General features: G+C 36.8%; 1 protein-coding gene across 1 annotated transcript in view; it reads right to left on the bottom strand.

Moving 5' to 3' along the window:
* MYH15 (myosin heavy chain 15) overlaps positions 1-11,778 on the bottom strand; it is a 214,061-nt gene that overhangs the window by 188,659 nt on the left and 13,624 nt on the right. The window contains 2 exon segments of the mRNA XM_042781754.1: positions 6,075-6,155; positions 6,158-6,212. Of these exon segments, the coding sequence (XP_042637688.1) occupies positions 6,075-6,155; positions 6,158-6,212 (136 nt within the window).

The following is an 11,778-nucleotide window of genomic DNA, read 5'->3' as shown; positions in this document are numbered from 1 at the left end:
AAAAAAAAAAAAAAAAATAGAGAAGGAAGGAATACTTCCTAATTCATTATATAACTCACACCTGATACCAAAATCAGACAACAGTCACCACAAGAAATAAAAGCCACAGGCCAATATCTCTTATAAATATAGATAGAAAATCCTCACCACAATACTAGAGAGCAGAGTCCAACAGCATATTAAAAGAGTTGTACAGTGTGACAAAGTGGGATTTATTCCAAGAATGCAGGGATGGTTCAACATTAGAAAATCAATCAATGTAATATACTACATCAATAGAATGAAGGAATATAACCACATGATCATCTCCATGGATACAGAAAAAGCATCTGATAAAATCCAACCTTATTTGATGAAAATCCTAATGGAGTTTGAAATGGAAGGGAAGTTCCTTAATATGATTCTGGACATAAATGAAAAACCAACAACCAACTTATACACAATAGTGAAAGACTCAGAGCTTTCCCCCTGAAATTGAGAACAAAACTAAGGTGCTCAATCTCACCACTTCTATTCAAAATTGTATTAGAGGTCCTAACTAGAGCAATAAGGTAAAATAAAAGATAGCCAGATTGGAAAAAGAAGTAGTAACATTACCTCAATTTGTTGAAGATATGATCCTAGGTATAGAAATTCCCAAAGAGTCAATAAGAAAACTTCTAGAGCTAATGGAGGAATTTAGCAAAGTTTCAAGGTACAAGCTCAACAAACAAAAACCAGTTGGGTTTCTGCACACTGGCAATGAGAAATCTGAAAGGGAAATTAAGGGAATAATTCCATTTACAATAGCATCTTAATGAATAAAATACCTAGGAATAAATCTAACCAGAAATATGAAGGACTTATACAATGAAAACTGTAACACTGCTGAAAGATATTAAAGAAGGGTTAAATAAATGGAAAGATGTCCTATGTTCATGGATTGTAAGGCTGAATATTGTTATGATATTATGATGTCAATACTACCCAAAGTTGAATCTATAGATTAAATACAATTCTGATCAAAATTCCAACAGCTTTCTTTACAGAGAGAGAAAAACTAATCCTCAGCTTTATATGCAATAGCAAGACTCCCAATAGCTAAAAACAATGTTGAAAGAAAAAACAAAGTAGCTGGACCCACATGTCCTGATTTTAAAAGATACCAGACAGCTATAGGAGTTCTGGTGATGCAGTGGCTAAGGCATCTGACTTCTAACCACAAGGTTTGCATTTCAAACCCACCAGCCACTCCATGAAAGGAATACTGGACTATCTACTTCTGTAAAGATTTGCTACCTCAGAAATCCAACGGGAGTCACTATGAGTCAGAATCGACTCAATTTTGGTTTTTGGTTTTGTACAGCTATAATAATCAAAACAGTCTGGTGTTGGTGTAGAAACTTAGATCAATAGAATGTAACTGAGAGTTCAGAAATAAACCCACATATCAATGATCAACTGATTTTTGACCAGGGTGTTAAGTACATCTAAAGGGGAAAGAAGAGTCTCTTCAATAAATGCTGCTGGGAAAATTGGATATCCATATGCAGAAAAATGAAACAGGATCCATGCCTCACACAAAAACAAATTCAAAGTTGATTAAAGACCTAAATCTTCAAACTAATATAAAATTCTTAGAAGAACAAGCAGTAGTAATGCCATCAGGTCTAGCTTTCAACAATGGCAATATAATAACAACAGCATAAACAGCAAAAGACAAAATAAATAAATGGGACCTCATACAGCTTAAAAATTCTGTTCATCAAAAGACTACCAAAAAAATAGTGAAAAGACAAGCCATTGACTAGGAAAACATTTTTAAAAACTTACATCTGATAAAAAACTAATAACCAAAATATACGTAAAACTTAACAACAAAAAGAAACAACCCAATGATAAATGGCCAAAGGATTTGAATAGATATTTCACTGAAGAAGGACATTTAAGTAGCTACCAAACATATGAAAAGACGTTCAGTGTCATTAGCCGTCAGAAAGATGCGAATCAAATCCACAATGGCATATCATTTCACTCCCACTAGTATGGTTAACACCTCTCATCTGTCAGGTCATCATCTGTGGTGGCTTGCATGTCACTGGGAGTCTGGAGGCTATGCCACCAGTATTTCAAATACCAGCAGTTTTCAGGCGGGGTGTAGTAGTTAAGGTTGTGTGTCAACTTGGCTGGGCCTGGTTGAGTGGCTGGGCAGCTGATGGTAGTTATTCCCCATGATGATACTGACAATCAACTCCATGGTGGGATCCACCACAAGCAGCTGAGTAGCTGCTTTAGGAATGTGGTATATAAGAAGCAACTTTGGGAAGGGTCTGTAGCTTATGGCACACTTGAACCCTGCATGTACCTGAGTCATTGTTTAACAGCCTGCCATGCTCTGCCAATCTTGGGACTTTCAATGGACTTGAATCAATGGCCTCTGTGTTGTTTGGTAATATTAGGACTGTGCCTTTTCATTTATAGACTTCGGGTTTGTCAGCCTCAGCAGCCAGCAACTGTCTGAGTGAAGAAAAGCCTCCAGCTTCAGTGGGCTGGGAGCAGGAGGCAGAGCTGAAGCCGAAGGTTGAGGGGCTTTCACCCAGCCCCTAGAGCCTGGCACTTTGAACTTAGACTTAAAGCCTCAAAAACTGTAAGAGAATAAACTCCTTTTTGTTCAAGCCATCCCATTTGTGGTATTTCTGTTCAGGCAGCACTAGGTAACCAAAACACAGGGGTTTCATTTTACTTGGATCCACAATCAACAGTCATGAAAGTAGCAGTCATGAAAATCAGATGTTGTATTGTACTGGGCAAATCTGCTGCTAAAGGCTTCTTTAAAGTATTAAGAAACAAAGATGTCACTTTGGTGTGCCTAACTCAAGCCATGACATCTTCCATCACTTCATATGCATGTGAAAGTTAAGGAATGAAGAAGGAAGACCAAGGGCGAGGTGATGTCTTTGAATTACGATGTTGGCAAAGAATCCCAAAAATACCATGGGCTGCCAGAAGAATGAACAAATCTGTTCTGAAAGAAGTGAAGTCAGAATGCTTCTTGAAAGTGAGAATGGTCAGACTTGGTCTCACCTACTTTGGTCATTTTGTTGGGAGAGTCCAGTCCCTGGAGAAGGATATCATGCTTGGTAAAGTAGAGGGTCAGCAAAAAACGGAAGATCCTCAATAAGATGGATTGACACAGTGGCTGCAACAATGTGCTCAAATATAGCAAGGATTGTGAGGATGGTGCACAACCAGGCAATGTTTCATTCTGTTGTAATAGGATAGCCATGAGTCGGAGTTGACCTGATGGCACCTAACAAAAACAACAATATAGCTACGATAAAAAAAAAAAAAAAACTGAAAATAACAAATGTTGGAGAGAATGTGGGGAAATTGAATCCTTTTCCATTGCTGGTGGGAATGCCAAATAGTACAGTTGTTGTGGAAAACAGTGTGTCAGTTCCTCAAAAACTTAAAAATAGAAACTACCATGGGATCTTAGCAATTTCACATCTAGGTATATATGCAAAATACTTGAAAGCAGAGACTCAAAAAAAGACTTGTATACCATTGTTCATGACCCTATTCACAATACTCAAAAAAGTGGAAATATTTTAAATACTTATCAACCAATAAATGGATAAACTACATATGATACATATATTCAGTGGAATACTATTCACCAAGTAAGAGAGTATGTCTTGAATTAAAGTACACAATATGGATGGAACTTGAAGACATTATCCTGAGCAAAGTAAGCCAATCACAATAGGACAAATATTGGATGACCTTGTTTATATAGAAAGACAAGAAAAGGTAAATGTATAGGGCCCAAAGTTTATTAGTGGTTTCCAGGCTCAAGAAGAAAGGAGGAAAAGATGAGTTAACGGTGATGAAAAAATATAATTGATTAAGGATAAGGTTACACAGCTGATTATTGCAATTGCTGTCAGTAAGTTGTATGCTTGTAAATAGTTGAATTGGCAAAAGTTGTGCAGTAGATATATTCAGAACAATGACAAAAAAAAAAAGAAAGAGTAGGTGCTGAGGCTGCTTATGTACAACCAAACACCTGGTGGTAATTAAGGTGGGTGTCAACTAGGCTAGGCCCAGTTTTGAGTGACTGGGTAGCTGGATATAGTCAATTCCCATGATGAGACTGGTTGGTAATCAACTTCATGGTGGAATTTACTGGAGCAGTTGAGTAGCTGCCTTAGGGATGTGGCCGGCTTCTGGTAATTAAGAAGATTCTTTCCTTGAGAAAGGTTTCTGAGCTTTTTGCCACCCTTGGACCCTGTATGTAGCTAGCTGTGTCTTCATTTAGAAGCCTACCATGTTGTTTGCCAATCTTAGGATTGTTTCTGGACTTGAACCAGTAGCCTGCCATGTTGTTTGATAATTTTGGGACTGTCCATTTTACTTGTTGACCTTGGGTTTGTCAGCCTCAGCAGCCAGCAGCTGTCTGAGTTAAGAGAAGCTTCCAGCTTCAGTAGGCTGGGAGCAAGAGGCAGAGCTGAAGCCCAAGGTCAAAGGGCTTTCACCCAGCCCCTACAGCTGGCGCTTTTAGCTCAGACTTCTAGCCACCTAAGCTGTAAGAGAATAAAACCCCTATTTGTTAAAGCCACCCATTTGTGGTATTTTCTGGTAATAGAGCAGCAATAGAGAACCAAAACACACCTCTTGGGATTTGGTTCTTTGCCTTGGAGGTTTGGGTTCATTGTTTCAAGGAACATCCCAGTTAATTGGCCTAATAACATGTTTAGTGCTTCTGTTCTACTTCCTAGTTTATTAAAAATTTGCAAGCAGCCATCCAAGGCACCTCAATTGATTTCTATCCACCCGTAGCACCAGAGGGAGAAAGAAAGTCAGGACTAGGAGGAGGATATGGAATGTGTGGCTAATTCCTCCATGAACAACCACCTCCGTTGTCATAAGACCAAAAGAACTGAGTGATTCCTGACTACTTTTACAGAACATTTTGATCAAAGATTCCACAGAAGAATCCAGATCAAAAGGCTGGGAATGTGGAATATGTAACACAATGTAATGCACTGTTGTGGAGTCAGATCTGACTCATAGCGACCCCCCTTGGGTTTCCGAGGCAGTATCATTACGGAAGTCAATTGGCCAACCTTCCTTCTGTGGAGTGACTGGTAGATTTGAACCGCCAGCCTTCTGGTTAGCAGTCAAATGCCTTAGGCACTACGCCAATAGAAGTTCAAATTCTTGTGGAATACGGACTTTCTGGATGAACCCCTGAATGGATGTGGAGTGGATGAATCCCTGAAACTATTTCTATGAGATAATCTTTATACTGTAAACCAAAAATATCCCCTGAAATCATCTTAAAACCAAACACAGTTAGCTTAACTAGTAAAAAATGTCTGACTTGAGAAGTACACTCTTTTAAAACTATCTATATGGGATCAAATTGACAACAGCAACTCAAAAGGTTAGATAGGAACCTCAGAGTTCAGTGAGTTTATGTTAATGTGGGAGGAGCAACTACAGAAAAGGAGGGTCAGAATGGTTGTACAACTTGAAAAGTTTAATCAATGTCACTAAATGGTGTGTGTAGAAACTGTTGAATTGGTATATATTTTGCTGTGTATATTGTCAACAACAATAACAAAATAAATAAAATTTGGAAAACCAACAAAGAAACAAAACAAAAGGGAATGAAATTATTATAGTCTCATTCAGGTAGAGTTAGCCACTCTATCCTTGGAATTTCACAGATATTTTTCTATGTTTCTATTATGTCACTTAATAAATTTTATGGTAATTTGTCTGCTCCTTTCTCTATTTTTCTCAATAGTTGATGTGCTAAAGGCAGGGTATGTCTTAGTCAATCCTATGCTACTCAAATTTATCAAATTTACTGGCACTACTAATAATTAATTGGGGGAATGCTTCTTATTCTGAGGTATGAAGATTCTATATCAGAACAGTGGTTGAGAGAATAATTTTGAGGTATGACATCTAAGGGTGATGGTATTGGTTAATTTCAATATTTTCCACAACCAAGTGGTGAAGTCAACTGCAAGGAAATGGCCTTGGGGTCAAGGATTTAAAGAGAGGTACATGTTGTTTCTTACTTTCTGGACCATCTGCTTCCACTTGCTCTTCTCTGGGTTTCTGTTTAAATTTCATGTTTCTAAAGTGCATCATGGCTCCACGAGTTTATAGGCTCCATACTTCTCATCAGGAGGAAAGCTCAAGATGCCCATGGCTTGCTGTAAAAAGAGAAACAGATGGCCTTGTTTTCATTTGCCTAATGGCTTCTGTAAGCACCTCATCCCTGCAGTGTGTCACAATTCCTCACAACTTGGACCGTGGGCTGCTGGAAGGGAATGAGACAGATTGCCAGGGATCTTAAGTGTGGTAGTTCTGTTCAAAGCAATGCAAATTGGCCCTGTCTGGACTTGGTCACCCACAGTCTGTGCATCCTTTTTTAAAGAGAATTAGAAAGGCAGAAATCTTGGCTAGTTTAATTACTGGTAGTTTTAGAACTTTCCTTCAATGTACTGCTCCTCTCCTCTCCCTTCTAGCATTAGATAATTAAGTGATTATATGAGGTAAATTATGTTTGCCCTTCATAGTTACAGCAGAAAATAGCACCATATCTGACTGGTTGCTTATTTCTGTGATCGCATATGTTATCCCTACTTCATTCTCTTCCAGAGTCTTCATTTTAAATACTGGTAAAAATGAAATGCTTATGAAAAGAAAAACTGTCATCAAAGAATTGCATTATAAGAAGCCATAGTACATGGTGAGATATATGCTCTGTTCCCATACACTCCAGCAGAGTAAAAACTGGTACAATCTTTGTAGTGGTGAATGCAGAATATGTATCAAGGAACTATAAAAATATCATAACTCTTAAATAATTTCACTTCTAGGACTCTAGTATAAGGTGAATTTGACATACAAAAAAAAAATGTTTTTACTTACAAAGTTTTTACTTACAAAGATGTTCATCACAGTTAAAAAATATTTTTTCAAAAGAAACATTAAGTCAAACAACAGGAGAATGACTAAAGAAACTATTGGATAAATACTTGATAAAATATTAAATATCCATTTAAATTTTTATGAAGTGTTTGTAATAACACTGAAAATATTTATAAGATTAAAAGAAAAAAGCAAACTATTTATACCAAATAGTATATTCAGTATGATTATAATCTTTTGGTTAAAAAGAAAAGAAAAAGAAATCATACAATAACCAAAAAAACCAAACTCATTGCTGTCAAGTCAGATGTGATCATAGCAACCCCTCCTTGAGCTTATAAGGCAGTATCACTACAGAAGTAGATTGCCCAGTCTTCCTTCTGAGGAGTGGCTTAGTGGGTTTGAACCACCAGCCTTCTGGTTAGTAGTCAAATGCCTTAGGCAATAGCAACTTCAAATATGAAAACAATAAAATAAACAGGACTGTAATGATATACACCAAATAGAAGTGTTGGTTGCCAGGGGTTCCAGTAAGATGGAAGAATGGACAGACAGGCTGCACAGACCCTTTTCAACAAAGGAAAGGGGAACTATTTAACACAGAAACAGAAGATAATCCTGGAGCCCTGAGCTTTGAAGGGAAGGATATAGAAGTGGACTAAACTCAAACTAGTAGAAGAACTTGCATGGAAACACCAAAAAAGGAGACATACAAAGCTGCAGTCTGGCAGCAATCCTGATGGCACAGACAGCTTGGATATTGCTGAGCACTGTTAGAATCTAATAATTAACCTAAAAATTGGCCCTGCTAGCCAGAGACTGCACAGAGGACTGCACTGGTGGCTGGTGAATAAAAGGGGAAGCAGCAAAGAGGAAGGTGGGCTGAGCTGTGGACTTTTGCCTGTCGGGAGGACACAGTCATTTTGAATGTTTACAAGTGGTTCAACCAGATTCCAGGGACTTAAGAATAGGCTCCACTTGACAGGAACCTAAAGGACATTCTAGACACCAATGACTGGAAAGGTGCAGTATTCCCCTTGTTACTCTTATACCCCACACCCTCTTGGTGAATGGAGGTGCAGTCATCCCTCACTCCCACCCGCCTTCTGGGCCTACAGGAATTACGTCCTCGTCTGTGTGCTCTGATGGAGCCTGGGTGCCCTGCCCTACCCTGCCCAGATTTTTTTCCTTTTTTTTTTTTAGTTGTTTGTTTTGGTGTGTTTTTAAATTATTATTATTATTGTTCTTTCTATTACTGTTCTTTATTCTTCCCTTCCCAGGTTCTAGTTTTCAGCTTTTTCTCTCTTCCCTGTTCCTGGTTCCCATTTTTTTTTTCTATCCCACTGTTAACCCCATTCCTTGTTTTCCTTTTTGCATTTTTCACATTTTTTTCTTCATTTTTCTCCTACACTAAATTTTTTCTCTATTGTCCTCTCCCCAGATATTGAGGGTTTTTTTTGGTTTTTTTTTTTTTTTTTTTTTTTTTTTGCCTTATTTCTTTTTTTTGGTTATTATTTCTGGGTGTTTATGTGGTGTGTCTTTTGTCTACTTGCTTTTACTTTTTTGATGGTTATTCTATTGTTGTTTTTGTCTAACTGAGTGGGAGACAGCAACAGTGCCCATACAACACAACTACAGCCACACCTCCTGCAGCTTCACTTACTGAGTGAGATCTAACACTTCCTTCTCCACCAAGTGGCCAATGATAAATGGCCACCAAGAAGAGCCTGACTCACCCTTAACTGCTCTTCACAAACAGTTAACAGAGATACAAATATAATAATGTCACAATGTCATGGAGACAACAGAGCATCACAGTCCACACAAGGAAGCAAGATAAAATGGTAGAAACAAGGGAGTAGGATACAGACTCAGAACACATCCCTGAGGAAAAAGCAGTATTGGAACTCCCTGATAAGGAATTCAAAAGAATTGTATTTAGGTATCTTCAAAGGATTGAGAGACAGATCAAGGAAAACACTGAAAAAATTAAGGAAAACACAGACAAAACCCTGGAACAATGTCAGAAGAAAACACATGAACAAAATGGCAAAATAAATGAAAAATTAGAAAAACTACAAAATCTACAGATAGAAATCCAGAAGATCAATACAAAATTTTCAGAAACAGATAACACATTGAAAAGGCAAAGGAGTAGAATTGAATCAATGGAAGACAGAATTAATGAGACTGAAGACAAATACCAGAATACTTCTTTGGAAAGAGATCAATCAGAAAAAAAGATCAAAGCAAAATGAAGAAAGCCTAAGGCTTATGTAGGATACCATCAAAAGGAATAACCTACGTGTAATCAGAATTCCAGAATAGGAAGAGAAAAAGAAAACCACTGAGCAAATTGTCCAAGATTTGTTGGAACAGAACTTCCCTGATCTGATGAAAGATGAGAATATATCCATTCAGGAAGTCCAATGAACCCCAAACAGGATGTTGTTGTTGTTGTTGTTATTTGCCATCGAGTCACAGAGCTTCCAAGAATTACATACCCAGCAAAATTGTCCCTCAAATATGATGGTGAAATTAGGAGACTTCCAGATAAGCATAAATTAAGGGAATATGTTAAAACCAGACCAACCTTAGAAGAGACTGAAAGGGTCCTTTGAACAGAGAACCAATAATAGCAAACAACAACTGACTGTTAATACACAACATGACATAACCCATAAACCAACAGCTATGGATGTATCCAAAGTAAAATAAGCTTACAAGATTGTAAACAGGGAACCAGAGACATCAATTGGCAAATGAGGACAACTAAAAGTCAAAAAGAGGGGGTAAAGAGTGTAGTTATAGAACTTCTAAGTGATGAGGATGTCCAGAGAGTTGCAAGATAGAATGGACTTTTCTAAACTCAGGGAGAAAATTATAAATCACAGGGTAACCTCAAAGAAAAATCATAAACTTTCACATCACAATAAAAAAGAGGACAAACACAAATATTTGGCAAGTACTAAAACAATGGAAACAAAGGAAATGATAACATGATCCATAAACATAATGAGCTCAGTACAGAAAATAATATGGAACAAAGAAACCAGGGACACCATGAGAAAATACTTAACAAAATGACAGCAACCAATTCAGACTTGTTGAAAATTACACTGAATATTAATGGATTAAATGCACCAATCAAGAGATGGAGAGTTACAGACTGGATAAGAAAACATAACCCATCAATATGCTCTCTACAAGATACACACCTTAGAGACAAAGACAAAATAGACTAAACATCAAAGGTTGGGAAAAGATGTATCAAGGAAATGGCAACCAAACCAGAGCAGAAGTGGTAACATTAGTTTCTGATCAAATTGACTTTAGGACAAAAACCACTATACGAGACCAGGAAGGACATTATATAATGATTAAAGGATCAATTGAACATGAAGATATAACCATAATAAATATCTACGGACCCAATGAAAGAGACCCAAAATATGTAAATCAGACTTTAAAAGAATAGAAAAGACAAAGGGATGACTCCATAGTCATAGTGGGAGACTTTAATACACCACTTCCAATGAAATATAGAACAACTGGAAAGAAACTCAACAAAGATGCAGAAGAGCTAAACAATACAATCCACCAACTTGACCTTAGAGACATCTAGAGCACTTCACCCAACAATAGCACAATATATATTTTTTTCCACTACACATGGAATATTCTCCATGATAGACCATATGTTAGGCCATAAAGCAAGCCTTAATAAATTTAAAAACATTGAAATATTACAAAGCAACTTCTCAGATCACAGTGCTATCAAATTAGAAATCAACAATAGGAAGATCAATAGAAAAAGAGTAAACACATGCAAACTGAACAACACCCTCCTTAAGAAAGACTAGGTAAATGAAGAAATAAAAAATGAAATTTAAAAATGTCTTGAAATAAAACAAGAATGGAAACACAACACACCAAAATCTTTGCGAAACAGCAAAAACAGTGATCAGAGGTCAATTTATAACAATAAATGCACACATCAAAACAGAAGAGCCAAAATCACCACTTTAAACCAACATCTCAAACAATTAGAAAAAGAACAGCAAGAAAAGCCTATAGTCACTAGAAGAAAGGAAAAATAAAGATTTGAGCAGAGATCAATGAAACAGAAAATAGAAAGACAATAGAAAAAATCAATACTAGAAGCTGGTTTTTTAAAAAGATCAATAAAATTCACAAACCACTGGCAAATTTAACAAAATAAAAGAGGGAGAGAATACAAATAACACAAATAAGAAATGAAATTAGTGATATCACAACAGAACCAACTGAAATAAAAAGGACTATATCAGGATACTATGAGGAACTGTAATCCAACAAATTTGAAAATCTGGAAGAAATGGATAGATTTCTAGAAACACACCACTTACCTAAACTAACACAGACTGATGTGGAAAAAATTAAACAGGCCCATCACAAAAGAAAAAATTTAACAGGTCATCAAAAAATTACCAACTAAAAAAAGTCCTGGCCCAGACAGTTTCACCACAGAATTCTACCAAATGTTCACAGAACTGACACCAATCCTACTCAAATGATTCCAAAACATAAAAAAGGATGGAATCCTCCCTAATTCATTTTATGAAGCAAGCATAACCTTGATACCAAAACTAGGCAAAGACATCACTCAAAAGGAAAACTACAGACTAATATCCCTCATGAATATAGATACAAACATCTTCAACAAAATCCTAGCCAATAGACTCCAACAACATACAAAGAAAATCATTCATTATGACCAAGTGGGGTTCATATCAGGTATGCAAGGATGGTTCAACATTAGAAAAACAATCAACAACATCCATCACATAAATAAAACAAAGGAAA

This window comes from Orycteropus afer, unplaced genomic scaffold, assembly GCF_000298275.1.
Source record: "Orycteropus afer afer isolate SDZICR_OR568_19922 unplaced genomic scaffold, OryAfe1.0 scaffold00166, whole genome shotgun sequence".
Taxonomy (NCBI): Eukaryota; Metazoa; Chordata; class Mammalia; order Tubulidentata; family Orycteropodidae; genus Orycteropus; species Orycteropus afer.
The sequence above is the reverse complement of the archived record's forward strand: the minus strand, read 5'-3'. Positions and strand labels throughout refer to the sequence as shown.